General features: G+C 43.0%; 1 protein-coding gene across 4 annotated transcripts in view; it reads left to right on the top strand.

Moving 5' to 3' along the window:
- The window catches only part of PLCE1 (phospholipase C epsilon 1), an 848,028-nt gene that overhangs the window by 771,052 nt on the left and 57,107 nt on the right, over positions 1-19,869 (top strand). For all 4 annotated transcript variants that reach the window (XM_069239847.1, XM_069239849.1, XM_069239848.1 and 1 more), the window contains 2 exons: positions 677-883; positions 10,092-10,262. In XM_069239847.1, the coding sequence (XP_069095948.1) occupies positions 677-883; positions 10,092-10,262 (378 nt within the window). The remainder of the gene's footprint in view (positions 1-676; positions 884-10,091; positions 10,263-19,869) is intronic.

A 19,869-nucleotide genomic window follows, 5' to 3' on the forward strand; every position in this document is an offset into this window, starting at 1 on the left:
TGTGTATTGCTTCAAGAAGTGAGGAATCTGCAGGTAGAAGTGTTCATCCAAAAAACAAGTTACTTAAAATAGGTTATGATCTTTCTAGTGGATACTTTACCTTTGTGCAGGTTCTTCTCCATCCTGTCTACTTCCCCATTTTGAGGAGTGACCTTAGGTATGATAATAATCTTCCAATTTAGATTTTGGTACACTGCACAACATTTTGTCAGTGTTGCTAGTCTTGCCTCCACCTCTGAGGATGTGGATAAAGCAGCTGAGGAACTAATGTCAGAGTGACTGGGTAGCCTCTTTATGGCTTCAGTGATGTGGTGATGCCTTGCTTCAGAATGAAGCCGAGCATCCCATTCCAGCACAGGAGAGTTGTTTCAACTTTTCTGGATCCAGTTTGGCACCTCTAGTAGATACAAGAGGTGAGGAATCAAGAGATTACAAATATACAGTTAGGTAAGGAATGCAGCAGAAAGTTTGTTACAGAAGGTAAGTAACTTGTTCTTTAAAGTAAGTTACTTCCTTTATTATGTAATTGCACCAAATTTTGCCCATTAAACTTCAATAAATGTTCCTGCTTTGCAGTCATCTTTGCTTGAGTGAGTTTGAAGTGTTACTGGACTGCATAATTGCAAAGCACATACTTACTTTGCTGTGATATAATTAACTTGACTTTGTCTCCAAGGTTATAGCCACCTTCAGAAGTGTTGACTCAAATACCACAGATTATTATTTGATGGAAGAGAAATGTTTCATATCTAAAGACAAGAATGAATGTAGGAAGCCACCATTCCAGAGAGTGATCAATCCAGAGGAAGAAATATTACACATTCTGAACAGCTGGTTCCCAGAAGAAGGATACTTAGGGAGAATTCTGCTAAAAATGCGAGAAGTAAGTTTGTTCTCTGATGATATACAGTTTCAAACTCCACCAAAGTAATGACTGAATAATGTACATGTGGAATTGGCTTTATGTAGTGTATACATCATTGTAGTTATGAAACGATGAAGCGCTTGCTGTTATTGGTAAACCAACATGCTAATCTAGTTCAAGCTCATGTTGCTGAAGTCCTTAGGCTTCTTCGGAGTTTTCTGAAACAGTGATTTGAATATATAAACTCATAGCTCATTGACATGACTGCACGTGGGCAGTGCCTGATTGCTTACATTTCAAGGGTCTTAAGGATATTTAAAGAGGATAATTGAAAGAAGCAGAGACTGATACTGTATAAGTTGGCTTTCTCTCGAACCATATCAAATCTTTAGTTAAGCTTAAAAGTTTGAAGATGTTCTAAGCAGTGTTAGAAAATGCCCCTTTTTTGCATGTTCTCTCCCATTTATTTTCTTCTGAATTTTATTGCTGTTTTTTTCAACTCTATGCTCTGGGGCACAGTGTATGTGCTCTTACCCCTAAACCATGTAGAAATAGACTTATCCCTGATTGGCATATTTAACACTCCTATGCGGCCATACTATATTGTGTTGAAATTACATCCATGGCATGAAAAGTTAAATATCACCTGTGGATGTAACCACGTATTGTGCCATCCACTATTGTGATAAGGAAATATAGCTTCAGGCCTACAATTGCAGCCTGACTGATGCAGTTTTAACCTGCAGCCCGACCTGTCAAAATAACCCCTTTTGATAGTGGGAAAACATTATTACTTTTTGAATATTAACTAATGTTGTCGGAACCCCTTTAGAGTGCCAGTGGACAAACAGAAGCTACTTGGCACAAACTTGGTGGATGAGGCATTTTTCTACTGATGCCTGGGGTCCAGCCTACTATGGGCTCTTGAGTAACTGGGCCAAGCACCTCTTCTGAGCTTGACTCTTAGTAGTAAAGCAAGTTGGGCAGTCCAAGTTTTCTTGGGGGTTAGGTAGATGTAGAGCGAAGACAAACTCACAACTCATTGTACGTTCAGCAACCATAATAATTAAATGTCCAGCCAAGTACTCGCTTTTATAAAATGTAGTATTTATGCACACACCCAAAGCAAAATACGATACACACTAAATAAAAACATACTCTTCTTAATGTCTGTGTTCTAGCACAGTCCCAGCGGGCACCACTGTCCCACTCTTCTAGCTCTAGACCAAGTTATTCCCCATTTACTTGAGGCAATATCTAGGCTAGGCCCAAAGAGAATACTAGTCTTAGAAGTCCCACAGTGGCTATTCAAAGTCAAGTGTCCCAGCACTTTGGGTGCATCAGTCAGAGCAGATTCTCCCCAAGCCCCATCACCTTCCCTCCTCAAGGGCTTTGCGACTCGAGATGCAGCCCTATCTGCTCCTGCTGGAGATGCGACAGAATGCCTGGGTGCGTTCAGTAATCCTGCATAGAAGTCTACTTCAGCTGGTGCCAGCATTGAATGGTAGTCTTGTTGCAGCCGGCATGGGGTCTGGATCTCCAGTGCGCTCCTCCATTGTCATGGTAAGTAGTGCTGATCTCCAATGGCAGGCTTGGGGTGCTACATGCGTTCCAATGACAAATAGCAGCTTCAGATTCCCAGTGGCTCATGGACAACAACCCACAGCTTCTTCCACAGCTCCCACCTGGCATACAGGAGTTTCAGTTCGAGCACTCAAGGCGATGTTCCACTTTGGGTCACAACACTGCAGAGGACAATGGCTCTCTCATCACCACAGCACTGCACCAGATCAATGGACCTTAACCTTCATGATGGTCCCAACTGATATACGGGGGTCGCGAACAATGTAGATGGGTGAAGGGGCGGATCGGTGCAGTGGTCTTGACGTGGACTCAGATCTCACATTCTGCTTCAGGGGTCCACTCGTCAGGATCTGTACTGACCTTGCTTCCTTTAGGCAATCTCCTGCTACTCACAAGCCCCTCTGGTCTTGGATCAGCCAGAAACTGGTGCTCCAGGGTGACTGGTCTTGATTCTCCAGGGTAATGTCCCCTCACCCAGCAGGGAGACTGGCAGAACCTTAGTCTCCAGTCTTGGTAGAAATAGACAGAACTTGTGCTGAGCTTCTCTATGCTGATGTGCAGCTTCAGTTTGGCAATTTGGGAATCTCAAGCTCCTCTTATTAAAATCCATTTCCAGACAAAAATGTGATTTAATGTCTGTGTTTGAAGTACGTGTTCTTTGGGTTGCCCACTTTGAAGTGCCCATTCCTCTATTGTGCTTTGTCTCCAGAGAGAAGTCTTTCACAGCAGAAATGCCCCAAATTCCTCAGCAGAAACAGACCATTGCTGTAACTAGAGGATCACACCTTGAAGTTTGCCTCAGTGATATATGTATCAAAAGGTTACAAAGGCTCCCAACCCTACTCCTTATGATTCCCTCATCAGCCCATCTACTACCTTAGATGTGCCGAGGCCCATTTGACCAGTGACATCTCAATAAATCAGAGTTCTTTTGAAGTGTACAAGCCACCTGTCTCTTACTTCATCCGGTGTGTGTCCCACTCAGCTCTCAGGAATGCAGCAATCCACAAATTTGTCTTTGGGTTCAACTACCTTGACATGCTTCTCCAGCAGGCCCTTGGAACACAGAGACTTCTATGTATTGTACCCTTCACAAGCACACATATAACCCTGTGTGAACACACAGTAACACATATGCAGGCTCTCATTCACTGCTCCATTTTATAGGCACACAAAAACCCCAGCTCACATGCACAACCATGCATGCCGACTTACTCTGCATATACCCCATGTAGGCCAAGGGTGAGTAAAGCAACATAGCAGCGAAAATGTAAACAAGTAGGGCAGAAGGTTCTGACACACAGGTAAAAGGCGTGTTTACTGTACTGATCACTAATTTCCTTCAGGAAAGTGGGCTTTCTTGTTTGTGCCAGTAGCTTAAAAGGAGGTCAGCTAACCTTTGCAGTCCATTTCTTATCCTTGGTAGAAGTGGGAGCAGGCCTAGCCTCTAAAGTTCTCCTCATGGGCCTCAACAGCAGGTGCAGTCCTTCTTTTGTCTTCCACAGGTCCAGCAGTACTCTCAAGAGGTTGTTTAGGGGTGCCATATTATGCCAGGCACTAGCATGTTGGTGGGGGTGACTCCTGCCCCCTCCCTAACCAATAGGGAAAATGTTCTCAGGGGTAACCCTAAACACTGTTGCAGCAGTTCTTGTGTTCCTGTGCAAAGCTCCTGTGCCCACCCTAGAGGTGTGGCCCGGGAAATGAGCGACCTCTCTTCTATGGTCACTCAAAACCGGTTCTGGGGGCAGCTCCTCTCGCACTGGGATTGGTGCCTGGCTGGGTAAAAGGACCTAAGGTGAGGCAGGCCCAGTGTTAGCTACATTTGCCTGTGACAGTTTAAGCCTCTTTGCAGATAATTAAGTTCCTGGGCATTGCCCGCGTGGTCATCCTGTTAGAGGAACAGAAGACCTCCCCACATCCAAGGCCTTTGTCTCACCTCTGGGAGCAGGTTCATACCTCATCAAGGAGCTACTTAGCTTCTGGGTGACAGTTGGGCTCTCATGCAAATAGGTTTCTAGAGGTTTTAGGCATGTTAGAGGCAACCTTGTAATACTTCTTGTAAAAATTTCAGTACAAATCCAACTTTGTCAATGAATTCGATTTGTAGTAAATATTTTTAAAAGTCCAAGAACTTTCTTATCTGATTCCTATGCAGAGATAGCATAATTAAATTTTAATAGCAACTCCAAATGTTTTCATATGAAATAGCGACCACTGCTACAGTGAAAATAGAGTTTGTGGCTTTGTCATTGTAAGTACATGTTTTACAATAAACCTTTACATGTCCTTTGAAATACCATGCACCCTGTCTTATTGGGCATCAAGGCATGCTTAGGGATGACCTATTAATATTTAAAAGGAGGGTTTAGGCCATCCAAAAGGGGTATTTTGACAGGTCAAAGATGCAGCTTAAACCTAGACATCCAGGTTACGGGTGACATGCCTGCGGTCATGTTTTACATTGTTATGTAGTGGTGGCACAATGTGTGCCGTAGTCCACTAGTAAAAAAATTATTTTTGCTCTGGGTACACTTTGTACCATGTACTTAGGACTTATAAGTAAGTTAAATACGCCAACTAGGAGTGTAGCCAATGCAAACTTATACAAGGGTTAGAGCACATGCAGTGGGGTCTGCTTAGTAGAGTCCCAGTCCACAGAGCCAAAAATAACACAGTCCACAAAAATTGGATTGACCATGAAAAAAGTTGTGTTCCTAAAGTTACCATGTCCCTGCAGTGACAAGCTCCCAAGAGCCATTTTCACTGTGGAACATTCCTCTCATATGAGAAAAACTAGAGTAAAGATTAAAATATTAATTCTGTATCTCACGCTTGGACCCAAGTAGAAAGTGGTAGAAAAATAGTTCAGCTACTCCTTTTAGTATTTCTTAAAATCCCAATTTAGTGGGGAAGTTGGATTTTTATTACAATATTTAGGAAAAGTAACTTTTAGAAAGTTGCCTTGTCTCTTCTTGAAGCTCCTGGAGGCTAATTTATATTAGCTCTCCAGCAGCTGTCAATCAAGTGCTTGACCTTAATGAGGCATGAACACTGCTCTCAGAGCAGGGACGATGGCTTGGGATTGTGGAGGTGTTTTCTTCCCTTGGCAGGAAGACCAGTTTGGGTTGGTCCAGGAACATAACTAACATCAAAGGGGTCTACACTGTCAGAAGCAAATGTCAAGTGGCATCTGGAAAGGCCTAGCCTTTGTCCCCACAGTCAGACTGGCACCAACCCCAGTGGGAGGAAAGCTACCCCCAAAACAGGTTCTGAGTGACCACAAAGGAGGGGATTGCTCATTACCCTAGCCACTCCTCTGGTGAGCACAGAGACTGCTTAAGGGAAGAAGGAGTTTTCGGATTTTGTTTGAGACTGTGAGGAAATCTCTAAGAGATGGACTTTCTGCCACTTATAGCCAGGACAATGAAGTGGACTCCAACGGTCTGTTGCCTGACCACCTGTGTTGCTGTAAGGACTCAATAAGCTGCAAGAGGCCTTTCCTCTGAAGCACCCAACTGATCAGCAGCAACTGAACCTGGAGTTTACCCTGCCATCAGCCTTTCCCGGACACCCTGAGAATCTCTAAGTGCCTCTCCAGAAGTCTTGTGGGCCTTTGAAGTGTACTCCTGTGGTTGTTTGGGCATCAGAAGAAAGTTTGGAAACTATTGCTCCAGGGGACCAAAGCTTTAGTGGGACCCAACCAAAAACATTTCTGACCAGCAGCGCCACAGTTTCAGATTGGATTTGAGCTTTTTCCTGCTCAAAGATCCCTATCCTCTGAAAAATATCTGAGTCCCATTATTATTTTAAACTTCGAAAAGTTTTATCTAGAAATTTACAAAGCACCAGCAGGACCAGTGTGCTTCAGGTATCCAGCCTTCAGTTCTATGGTGGAGACTACAGTTTCAACAGTGGCCCATGCAGGGAGCATTTTTCATCTTAAAAAAAAAAAAGTCCCATTCTGTATTGAGACTCAGAACACATTACAAATATTTTCTTCAAAAAAGTGACAAAGTCCCTTTCTGAATGGGATTTAGAATTTATTTTGCCTCTTTGACGCCCAGACTTCACTCTGATCAGTCCACTTAGTGTATCCGACCTTCGTGCCATTACACTTAAAAGTTTAAAAATGACCTCCCCGGTTCCCTTATTCAATTTTGTCATTTTGGTATTTTGCTTATTGTGTTTGTCTCTATTTTTTATAAATTTGAGTGGGATTTTTAACATGTTGTTTCTTTGACCTTTTAGTCTGTTTTGTTACTTGTAAATCCTGTACACATTTTCTTTGAGTTAAGCCTGTCTGGTCTATGCCATAGCTACCAGGGATGGAGCTCCGGGTAATTTACTGAAATCCTTGACTGGACTTACAAGGTTAGTGGCTTCATTGCTTTTGGCGGACTACCGTCCACCTGAATTAACAATTCACTTTCTTACAAGCAGGATTTGGATGAAACGTTACCTGCAGCTGATGAGAAGATTGTTTTAGATGTTTATGTAGTGTGCCCTCAGTAGCCTGTCAAACCTGGAGAGGAAAGACTCTCCACTTAATGGTTGCATTCCACATTGTAAGTGGGACAGTGTCTGTAGTGGCACATTTTGCCAGTGCTTCTCATACTGCTATATGTATGTCCGTTTAGGCAATTGCTGGTTGAAAGCCCCTTTTTCCTAAAATGTGAAACAAGAACTTTAAGAAACGACGCAAATGCGGCGCTAAAAAGTATAAATATGGGCCACAGTTTCTTTAATGATGTCTTCAGAGATCAACACGTCAATTGTTTGTTTGCAAATTGTCGTGGACAGCTGGGGTAATTGTAAATGATGGTCTTTTAAGTTGTCTCTGTGTATTGAAGCTACATAATATTATCATTTTTATAACCAATTTTTCTATTTGTGGTATGTTGTACTGTCTGTAGTGCAATAGCAATACCAAACTGACTTAATAATTGTAAACTTAAACCTAAAAGGGAAGACATTATAGAGTACAAAAGAGCAGATGAGGTCAGAAACACAGAATGAAATATCAGTCACAATGTTATATGTATTCTGTATATGTATTTCTTGTGAAGCATCTTGTTTCAACAAATACCATACACTATACAATTTACAAATACATGATAAGTACATTTTCTGATGGCATTCAGTTAAGAACCTTGAAAGAGTCTTGGACTTCACGATCCTTACAGATAATGCTTGAATAGTTCAACAGGTTGATCTACTTATGTCCTCATTATGAGTGGCCTGATATTTATCAGAATCAATAAACTGTCTCCGCTGAGTCAGAGTTTACCGGGGTCTGATAAATAACTCCCAAATACAAGTTTGTCCTCAATAATGGGGAATAGTATGCAGACCAGGTGCACCTAAATGTGCATGTCCTGCTAATTATTTGCCATTTTCACCTGATAAATTTCAATAAATTTGACATACGAAAATTTATCAGGAAAAACTGCAGGGGTGTGGTGCTGGTTGTTAAAATCCTAATTGTGATATGTGCAGTAATAGGAGATATTTCATTATTTGGCAGAATTTGTATGTGTATTTTGAAAATTCCTGTAAGTATTACACTTGTAGCAGACTGGAAAGTTACCTGTAGGAAGTGATGCTTTAGGTAGTAGTTACCATGGAAGCATGTTTATTGGAAGGGTTTCTGGTGTGGAATAACGGATGATAACATTTAACTGTACTTCATTGGTCTTGAGACCTTGTAAGCAGCTTATTGTCATACATTGAAAACATGGAAACAAGATCTAATGATGTTGAATGTTCAGCCTCTGTAACACGCTTAAAGACTTCTCCCCCAAGTAAAAGGGGAAACAGAAAAGGGACTATTGTTATTTTCTTATCCTCTTATTTGTTGCGATCATGCCAATGCTGCTTGGTATTATTGTGAATCCTTCCTCTAAGAATGAAAATGATTTTGGAGTGTTTCTGCACCTTTTTTCCACGTTCCCTGAACTTTTTGTCACAGCACTTTCATGCCTGAGGTATTGTTGGTGTGAATAAAAAATATCGAACATAATATAGCAAAGTCAACTGTAATTGGGAGAGTGTTTTCACCTTGTTAGTTAGCAGAGATGTCGGTTCACTTTTTTGGAAAAAAATCTGAGATTGCATGTTAACTCGACCATTTTTACAGTTGTTGCATTGCAGCGTATTCCAGATGTTTTCCTTGCTTTTTCACCTTTGGCTCTGTCTCACAGCTGTAGAGGTCGCTTAAGTTCCATTTTCTCAGGGTTACAAGAGGCGGGAATTATACATGTCGTCTGGGCCTGCAGTTTATTTCTAGGGGGTTGTTGCCTGAATTCCTCCTACCCACACTGACTCCCACCCACTCTTTACCAGCACAGCTATGCTATACATTCTCAAAGAGAAAAGCCTGTGCAGATATTAATCAAAGAAAACGGGGGCAACATTCAAACAACTTGTACCATAGACAGTAAAGGACTCAGTGGGTTAATGTGACTTGAGGCATCTGTGTGTGGTGTTATAATGAAATGGTTTAAATCCAGTATGACACCTAAGGGTAGATCAAAGTACAGTTTTGTTAGGTAAAAGTGGCTATGTTTTTATTAGTGCTTTGATAATGCAGGGTTTGGCCAAGATATTGTGATTAAATATATCTTTATCTGGTTATCTGCAGATATCTTGCACTCTTGAGCTTTTTAGACCCTTTAGTTAGAAGATGTCTTGTCATACATTTATAAATGGAACTTTGTAAATATTCATGCATTTTCTAAAATCCCGGTAAGGTAAACAGTGTGAACAATTTAATGGAAAAGTAATGTAAAAAATATCAGTTTAGCAGTGGGGGGGAAGGAGGTGATTTACAGTTGTTTGGCGGACAGAGTACTCCTGTCTGCAGACCCAACAGTGTACCTTGTCTGCCAAACTGACGGTCAGAATTCCCTGTTTATGGTAGTGAGGACAATTTGTTTTTCATTAATGGAGCACCTGCTGGCTTTATCAACAGAAAACTACCTCTAGGCAGACTGAGTAAGGGCCTTCAAAGGATAGCCATATATTTAGAGTGGACGGTCTGATGGTATTTTTTCTGCCCGTCTCTGCCAGGAGAACCTGGTAGTGAGGGACAGAAAAAAAGGAACCCCCCACACATGGGGACGAAACTCCGAGGGTGTGGAAGACATGAGTTTTTTATTTTTCACTAAACAAACTCTCATTACAGGAGTTTGTTTTTGAAAAAACACAAAATGCTAAAAGTTTGGTGAATGGCTATCAACACCGGCAGCAGCCACTCACCAAACGTTTTGTACCTTGAGAGTATCTGCTGTGGTGACTTTTCCTTTCAGCATACAGAGATGACCATTGGGCTGGCAGTCATTCCTAAATAGGATAGACTGCCGTCAGTCAGGATGGTAGACGTTAACTCCTTCGCCACCCTGATGACTGTAATCTGTCTGCCAAGGTCTAAATCTGGTCCATAGTTTTCACATAAATGCCACCATACAATTTTCTTATCTGGAGAAAGTTACTATTGTCAGAGGATGTCCTATCTAACATAACTAATATAAACGTAAGCTTGGGGTAGTGCATGATATCCTAAGTTGATCTGAGATTGTCCTGTGGAATATGCAGCCACTGGGAGAAAAACTGAACAAATTTGTACCTTTCAAATTATTTTCAGAGTTTAAAAGAAAATAGTTACTTTCAAGAAGCGAAGGAGTCAAAAGAAAATGCGAACACTTTGTATGAAGATGACACATTCTTTGTTCAAGTGCATGATGTTTCTCCAGAGCAACCTCGCACTGTTATCAAAGCCCTCCGGCTAAGTACTGCTCAGGAAATCATTCAGCAGGTAGGAAACACAAATGATTGTGTTGATTGACGTGTTTATGACTGCACACCTTTCATTTTTCATGGTTTATTTAAAAAAAAAACTCTGCCAGGAAGTACTACCAGTGAGAAAATTCTTTTGAAGTGTCCAGTGACCAAAGAACAGCAACACTTAACAAGCCACTGAGGGGTATGTTTAGATCCTGTGTTAATAAACCACACAAGTTGCAGGATATTTAACTATTTAACATTTTTATTAATGTGTCCGCCTGTTTAAGCCAAGGTACATGTGTATGTCGCAGAAGAAGCTCAGTTATAGGGGCTGAGGTAAACTGACAGGGATATATGCCCCAACAGAAAGATTGAAATTAATTGATTTGCTTCATTGGTATGGTGCTCGTCGTCTTTGCCTTGTTGAGTGTTCTTCATTACCAGACTGGGAGTCTCCTCAAGATGATAATGTGCCCTCAAAAAAATGATCATGTGGCATTACAATTTTACCTGACATCTTCATCCCCTCTGCCCTAATGGAGCATCATACATATTTCTCTCATACAAATCAGTGGAGTTTTACTGAATTATACCCCTTTTCCCTCCAAAGTATTATCTTTGAAAAAAGATGCCACTGTAGTTTGATTTTTCTACCGGTCGAATATTTCCATTTGGCTTGCTTGACTTCATGTATGTATCTGGCATTGACATGCGCAGGACAAGCACATATTGGGGTCCTATGTAACATGTACTATAGGTGCAATATGCTTTATATAAAATAGTCAGAGTGCTTCCATTTTAGTCTGTGAAAACCTTCACACAAGCCTCCATCAGTTAAGAATTACAAAAGTAGCTGAGTGTTATGCTATGAGACTTTGGCCCTCGTTACAACATTAACGGTCATCGACTGCCAATCGGCTGCCTATGTGGCCAGGAACCTGCCAGCCGCATTTGGACATCCCCCGCTGGGCCGTAACATTGCCGCCGGCTCCTAATTGGCGGCAATGTGGCCGTGCGGCAGGTGCATTGCACGATGGGGCTGTGCCTGGGGGCCCCTGCACTAACCATACCAAGTGAATGGGCAGTGGAGGGGCCCCCAGGGGCACCCCGAGTCCCTCTTACCGCCAGCCTTTCCATGGCAGTGTTCACTGCCATGGAAAGGCTGGCGGTAAGGGGAGTCGAAAACCCCAGGGCAGCGCTGCTGGCAGCGCTGCCCTGGCGGATTACGACCGCCGAGACCACCATGGCGGTATTCCGCCGATCCCGGCGGTATGACCGTGGCACTTTCGCAGTTCACCAGCTCCAGCAAAGGGAGGGAACCTTTGTCCTTTTTCTTTGCTATTGTATGACTAGAGCTGGCCTCTCACTCAGGATGCATAATCGTTCACTCACGTCAGAAGTGTTCCTACTCCTGCCAGTGTCAAGGCATCCAATCTCAAGGCATTCCACTTCCAGGTATTCAGCATTTAGGCACTCAAGATTGATTGTCTAGGATCTGTCACTTGAGGCTGAGGTACCTTTCACTGGTGAGATCCAAATTTAAGTCAAGAGCATCAGCTTCTCAAGCAAGCTACTATGGCAGCTTCTGCATTGAAGGATCATACTCCAGTGTTCAGTGAAATAATTTGATCTTCGGAGCAAATTACAAACATTGACTTTGCCAGAACTAGCAGAACCGTTCAAAGAAGAATTTCTCGATCTCATCAGCACATGAACACTCTTAACCTCTAACACATGTTCAGCCCCCCTGAAAACATCACAAACACGTACTGGTATATCCAGCTTTCTTGTAGTGGTCCCTGCTTTTCATTCTCCTCATACTCCGGTCAGAGTGACACAGAAAGATATAGACATAAACAGTCTAAAAGTATAAGAGCTGATTAACTGACAAGCAAAAATAAACAGAAAGAACATCTCACGTCATTACATCAAACAAAGTTTGAAAAACACCTGTCAACATTCAAGGCAAATATAGACAGGGTAGCATTCTCTGTGGACTGGAAACAGTGGAAGACAGGTTCAATTGGTAGGACTAGACCATCGACTGCATGAATTCAGATACTTCCTTCTTGGTCATAGGTCACATCTGAGTCAGTAGTGGTAGAGCCCTATTTAAGATCATTCACAGCTCAGATACTTCACCAGGCAACATGTCACTAGTTGCACTGGCTCTCTCCGTTTATGTATCAGTTTACACTTTTATCTGTCCCTCATGTTTGTTGGGTTTTCCCTTGTCAGTTCTGTTGGTCCTTCCACTCTATCTTCTCCAAGTTCCTTTACCTCACTACATTTGCTAGTGTGCTTTCTTCTAGTTCTTTATTTAATGTTATGGTTATGGCAGTGTCCTGTGGCTGACAACCGGATTCCTGGTGTGTCCCAAAGCTCCACATGGCGCATCTGTTGCTGAAATTACAAGTGAAAGTAAACTACCTCCATCATCCTGGTTGCCCATCCTAACATCTCAGCCCCCTGACTGAGGCAATTTCCTTTGAGAGTAAGCTCCTGTTTAGTGTTTATCCCTTCTTTCCATTTCCATGTGTCTTCCAGATTACTATCTCTAGCAGCATGTCCATCTCAGCTTGTAGGTGTAGGTTTTCAGGAATTGCATGTTTTTTCAGCGGGTCACATTAACAGAATGCATTCCTCTTCCATCTCTTCATCTGTGTAGGAAAGTCTGAACTCTCCAATTACTAACAATGCAGATTGGGGTGTAGGGATGAGCCTTGATTGGTCGAGGACTTCATACTATCCTCGATACCATGCATCTCATGGTGGTTGATGTGGTTACTTTCCAGACGATAACGAACACCAGTGAAGAGCCTCAACATAAAGGCAATCCACCCTGTATTAAAACACCTCATGAGACCTTTCTTCTAAACTTGCAAACTATTTCTGTAGTAGCTGTGGTCCCAGAGCTAACAGGACATGTGAGGCACACTTTACTGACTTCAAGAAACACTTCCACAAGACCTGATTGTTGTCTATAGAGCCAAGAGGTGGCATAAGAGCTTTTACACTTCTGCTCAGTCTGAAAAGTATAGCAAGTAAATGCATTCCTTTAGTCAATAAAGTGTGCCACACCTCTGCCACCTCTATGAAGGCTGCTACCACATTGCCTTCCTGATAGACACAGTATAAATGAACAAGATACTTACCTTCAGTAAAGTCTTTTCTTGTACGGACTCTATCTAACCACAGATTCCTCACCGTGTGATTTTCCCAACCACCACACTGGATCCGGAAATTTTAATAGCAGTACCCTTGCATGTCACAGGTGGCATTATGCGGCTCTCAGTGGTTGTGGATGTGATGTCAGGGCCACTAGCAAGTGGTAGCAGTCTTTGCTATGTGAAATGAGTATGCACGCCTTCTGGAGGCTGTTTCTTAGTTCGTAATAGAAGCTTTTTATTCTTTAAAAAAAAATCAAAAAATGTATCTCTTTTGCACCTCTTAAAAGAAGCTGGTCATCTTGCTGGTATTCTCTGGTGTGACTGATGTAAACATAATATGAGCCCTTTTTGTATCAAGTCAGTGAAGTTATTCCTCCTTCTTAGGGGAGTGGGTGGGCCATAAAAAGACAGTAAAGTGATAGATTGCCCTATGTAGAAGGGCATAACCACCTTTAGTAGGAAAATGGGCTTTGTCCAAAGCACCAATATTCCCTGAAAGATTGAAGTGTATGGTTACTGACACACAAGGCTTGGAGTTCAATAACTCAACTAGCAGATGTTGATGCAGTAAAAAAAAACACTGTTTTTTGATAGTTAACAGGTGTAAAGGACAACTATGCATAGTTGTGAATGGAGGGCATATTATGTAAACGAGGACCAAATTTAGGTCCCACTGCGGCATTATGAAAAGTGTTGGTGCAAACAGGGTCAGCCCATTAAAAAACACACATCACAACAGGTGACTTGAAATGGTTTGGCTGATCCGGTAATGTAAGAATGCCAAAAGGCCTGATAAATACCATTGATCTGTACCCACAGCAAGGCATTTTTGGGCCAGTGAAAGACAAAACAGAAGGATATCTGACAAACTTGAGTGAGAGGTTTGAACATGACGAAAGGCACACCAGACAACAAACTTCTCTCAGAACAATGTGATAGTGGAGCTCCTCCTCTCTCCTACCACTGACAGCAGCTGGTTACCTCCCCGTTCAGTGGGAATACGGACAGCACTGGGGCACGAGCACAACCTGTAACATCTGGATCCTGTTACTAGCGCTGCATCCCAAGACACATCTATTACAGCATACAAACTTTATATTGATATTGAAATAAGTGAACTTTTGCCTCATGGGAATATGAAAATAATCATCTCGCACAATTGGAACGTATACTTTCTCCATTCTAGGCATAATATGAGTAGTTCTCTCTTTTGCTAAAAAGTAATTTATACCAGGAGCAAGCCTTGAGGAAGTCCTGCAATAGGACGAAACACGTGCCGGCTGAAATCTTCACTTATTGGCTGAAATCATGTAAAGGCTGACACTCTTCTATTACTGGTTGAAATCATGTGAATGAGAACTCAGTGATCAAGTTATTTGAAATTATGAAGTACCAAAAATGTGTTCTTAAAAAGTAATGTCACTGAATGCGGTTGCGTGGAGTTGCAAAGAAATGGAGTATGAACATTTGTAAACCGTCTAATATTTGAACTTGATTTATTAAAAAGGAAAAGTGATTTACACACTGATGTCTGAAAAAAAAAATTGGGTGTTTATCTATGCTTTTTTGAAATTCACGTATTTAATGGACATACTTTTATGGTTAAACAAAATCACAAGTTAACAATAAAATCCATAGACATTTGTTCTTGGTGTGCTCCACTGTTATATTGTTCTGTTATTAACTGGCCTGGGGATCCGGTTTCCAGTTTACACAGCTTGGCAACAGATGTGTTATAGTGTTAGAGCACCATATGTGTACACAAAATGATCCAATAAATTTGGAGTGATGTGTTGCTGAGTAGAGTCATTGTTGCCTTTATGTTTTTGAACAATCTTCTCTCAGCCCTCTGAATATACAGACTTAGTGGAGGTGTGCCAAACTGCCACAGTGATAGCAATCACTTCAGGAGGATCATCTAATGCCATCAGCTGTCGTCACTCAGTCACCACACATGGAGGTGTAGGTTGTGCAGACTTGGGTGCAGGGCTGTGCCATTCTGCTATGACAGAAAGTACTATTGAAGAGGCAGCTGCATTGGAGGGCATATGTTCATGGTCAGAAGTTCCAGGTAACACACTCCTCTTCTTGCCCAGTGTGGAGCCACTACGATGACTTGGGCACGGTCTTTCTTGATCTTTTAAGCACTCTAAGCAGAAGAGGGATGGGCGGAATGCATACAGGAGTCCCGGTCCAGTGCAGATGTAAGGCGTCTTCCAGGGAGGACTTCCTTAGGAATGCCAACGTGCAAAATTACGGACACTGCACATTCTCTGTGGTGGTTAATAGATCGAGCCATGGTTCTCCCCATTGCTGGAAGATGCCCTGTGCCACCTCTGAGTATAACTGCATACCGGCAGCTGAATTTGCCCACTGTGGAGTTTAAAGGTCCTAGTAGGTGTTGGGCGATCAAGGAGATAGCTTGAGTATTCAGCCACTTTAGGAGCTGTAAAGACTCCTGGCACAAGATCCACGACCCCACTCTGCCATGTTTGTTGCAGTACCAGATGGTGGTTGTTCTGTGAGAACCTACACCAGTTCCGTCTCAATAGTCGGGAGGAGAGCCACAGTCCTCTGATCTCCATCCCTCTCAGGTGCTCCCCACCAACCCAGCAACAATGCCTTCGTCACAAACATTAGCTCTGGTTGGGTAGCTCTGGTTAGGGTACAGATGTGGGCGTATGGTTGGTACAGTTGCAGTCAACCAGCCACCACTGCTAATCCTTTGCAGTCTCCTTCGACACCTGGATGTAATTTGAAAGCCTGCCTTTGTGCTGAGCCCACTGAGACTTAAGGTCCCACTGTAGAACCACATATGCCGCTTTGCGTGGTCAACAGGCAGCATGCAGGAGGGCAAGAGTTCCAGAAGCCACAGAGCCCCTCGCACTGAGACTCCTGTGAAGAGTTGAAACATTGGGATCATAGCCCGAATGTCCTGGACTTCTTGAGGTGGAGGGACAGCTCGCAAAAGCACCGTATCCACGATGTCTCCAAACATGGGGAGCTGCTGTGAAGGACTCAGGTGTGACTTCAGCCCATTGATGGAGAAACCCAACGATGTTAACAGGTTGGCTGCCATCTGGAAGCAGATTACAACTGTTTGAGGTGAGCCCACCTTCAGTAACTAGTCGGTTGAGGTGTGGGAAGACTGGTATTTCCAAACTCTGCAGATGGATGGTGACCACCACCACTGTCTGTGTAAACACCCGAGGTGCACTGGTCAGGCCAAAGGGGAGTGCAAAGGACAAAAAGTGCTCTTGATCTACCTGGAACTGACGGTAACCCCAGTGGAACTGCAGGGCCGGGATATGATTATATGTGTCCTGCAAGTAGAGCACCATGATCCAATCTCCTAGAGGCAGGGCAGATAGAACTTGGGCCAGGGTGAGCGTCTACAACTTATCCTTCCTGATGAAAAAGTTTAGAGATGAAAATCTAAGATGGGGCAAAAGCCTCCATCCTTTTTTGGGACCAGGAAATAACATAAATAACAGCCAGTCCCGCTCTCTGGTGCCTGCCCCCTCTCTATTGCTCACTTAGACAAAAGAGCCTGAATTTCTTTACAGAGAATGAATTAGTGGCCCTCCGAGAGGTGTTGCAATATGAGTGCATGTTTGGAGGAATAGGACAGAAAGTGTATGGAGTAGCCATGCTGTACAATTAGGAGCACTCATTGGTCTGACATGATGGTCCCGCATCCAGGAAGATGAAGGGTGACCCGCCCTTCTTCCAGGTGATCATGTGCTGCCAAGGACAAATTAAAACAATTCAATTCAATTCAAAATCTTTATTCAGCCATACATGGCTATAAAAGACACAATAAAATACAGTCACAGGTTAAATATAAAATTACACAAGTAAAATTTCTAAATTCATCAAAGACACAATACTTTGCGAGTTGATTGGCGTGGCAGCCCCTCAAACAATCAAGACCACCCATTGGTATGTAAAACAACAAGTAACAACCTATGATAAAGCAACAAAGATTAAAATGCAAGACACATAAAACAAAGTGCAATAAATGTTACATGACCAGGCCAGGACAATTACTCCTCCATACTTTTCCTGGCTCGGATTGCTGCTTTAAGGAATGAGAACACCATAAAATGGTTGTCTGGGGTATTTAATAATTTCAGACAGAACAAGGCCTCTCTACATTTTTGAAAATCCAGTGTGATTTTAAGGAATAAACTGTGAAGATGACAAAAGTCAGTGCAAAAGAACATATAGTGCAAGTGTAAATGAACGGACACCTTATCACAGATATAGAGTGGGGCCAATACCTCAAAGGCACAGAATTGACTCCTAGGACACAGGTGCCTCCAAACCGAGCCGGTTCTGAAACGTAATAGAAGGCACCTTTCCCAGCTTGTGAGTTCTAGCGAGAGGTAAAATGTAGAGTCCAGGGTGGCAAAAAACCTATATTAGACCTGCACAGTGTTCTTCACCAGCTAGGTTTGAGTACACTTTCCTCACAAAAAACCTAGAAAAGATTCTTTACCCTAAGTTTGTCTCCTTCTAACCTCTCATGGGGTACATGTATATAGAGTACAACCCCAGCGCCTTGAATGTTTTGGCGAATTAGCTCAGCCAAGGAATGGCATTCCCTCTGACCAATCTGAGGCAGCCCTGAATGACATCTCTGCAAAAGTGTGCTCTCTGATTAACCCTTATGCTAAACCATGGTGATAATGGAGCCAACTGAACTCTATCTTCACATACCGCTATTTAAGCTTCATGCGGATGATGTAACTAGGGGTGGTCAGCAGCAGTTGCAGAAGGCTCCAACAGATATGATTTTCTTCACACTGTAGAGCGGAACTGTGGTGATACCCCAAATCCCAGACCTGCACACGGCAGCAGAAACACATTGTGCATTATACACCTTTACCAAAGGCGTAACTATCCATTTTCCTCTTGCTGTAGGAAGATTGCAGGTAGCATTGGCTGCCCTACTAAGTTTTAGGCTTGAGCTAATCAACTACGACTGCCAGGAGCCCGAACAATTAAAAACCACAACTATGTAGCTGAAATCTTTTGCACTTAACAGTGACTGACCCTGTATGGTAAATGTACTGATGTCCAAGCTTCCTGGACCGCAAGCCATGACCGGGGACTTGTCATAATTTGTAAGCAGGTCATGGTAATCCATAGATTGTGCAAAGTGGTCCACAAGTGCCCGTAAAGCATTGGGAGTTTGGGCCAATAAGGCAGCGTTGTCCGCATACAGCAATGCGGGCACCTGAGTGCCGGCTATTCTTGGGGTATCAACTGGGTAAGTAATTAGGTATGGACAGATTCAGTGTATAAAATGAAGAGCGGGGCACCAAAGTGCAACAATGGCGTACACCACGTTTAAACCCGAATATTGGGGACATTTCACCATGTGGGCTCAGGCGAACCTTGGCTTCCTGATCGGTATGCAGATTGTACAAGAACTTCACCAGATATACCTCTACGTCCATATATGATACCCTCAGCCACAGCTTAACCCTATTGACCGAGTCAAAGGCTGTCAACAGGTCTGTAAAGGCCAAGTACAGAGGACAGCGCCTTGCATGGGTATACTTATTGACAATCATGCTGTTCAACCTTACGCAGCCCTGGATGGAACCCAAATTGATAGGGTAAGAGAATATCCTGATCATGTGCCCAGCCCACAAGCTGGTTATAGATCACCCAGCTTATAATCTTAGCTGTGCTATCGATGATATCAGCCTGTCACCCTTTTTAAAAATAAGTACGATAATCGAGAGCTTCCAAGAATGAGGGCTCTCCAGATTTAAGGAACTGTTGAAAACATTTGTGCACAAAGGGCCCCAAAGAGAGGCATTGTTTTTTGTTAGATCAACAGGAACCCCATCAAAACCTGGGGATTTACCACCTGTAGACTGTGATAGTGCCAGAATCACTTCCATTAGTGATACTAATAGAGGAGGTGCGTTACATAACAGTCTGCCCAGAATTGAAACTGTCCTGACATTCCCTTCTATATGGCCCAAAAATGTGCTGCCCAATCAGAACCTAAAATAGTACATTGCAGAAGAGAACTAACGGGGCTACGTTTTGACCTAATTCTATTTACAGTGTCCCAAAAGAGTTTGTATTGGTGCCCACCTCAGCTAGTTCCAACCTTTCCCAGTCCAACTTGTGTAGGGCCTGCTTCCGGGTTTTAAGGGTGGTCCTATAAACCTGACAGGTGGAATGAACCACGGCCCAGTCCCTCAGAGTGGCCAATGCTTGTCTTAACTGCCGATTCGCATCTGAGTAGTGTTCGTCGAACCAACATGAGTCCCCCCTGTCTGGCTCGCACAGGTTTAAGAAACAAACATTTAGTGGCTTGCCTGAGAGTGCCATAATGGACAAATATGGTACTACCACTGTCTCATGACAGACAATTAAGAAAGAACACTTTCTTGCTGTTTCAAAAGTGGGCCCAAAGCGGCTAAAGAGTCTTTGAGGAGCCAT

Source organism: Pleurodeles waltl, chromosome 6 (genome assembly GCF_031143425.1).
Source record: "Pleurodeles waltl isolate 20211129_DDA chromosome 6, aPleWal1.hap1.20221129, whole genome shotgun sequence".
Classification (NCBI taxonomy): domain Eukaryota; kingdom Metazoa; phylum Chordata; class Amphibia; order Caudata; family Salamandridae; genus Pleurodeles; species Pleurodeles waltl.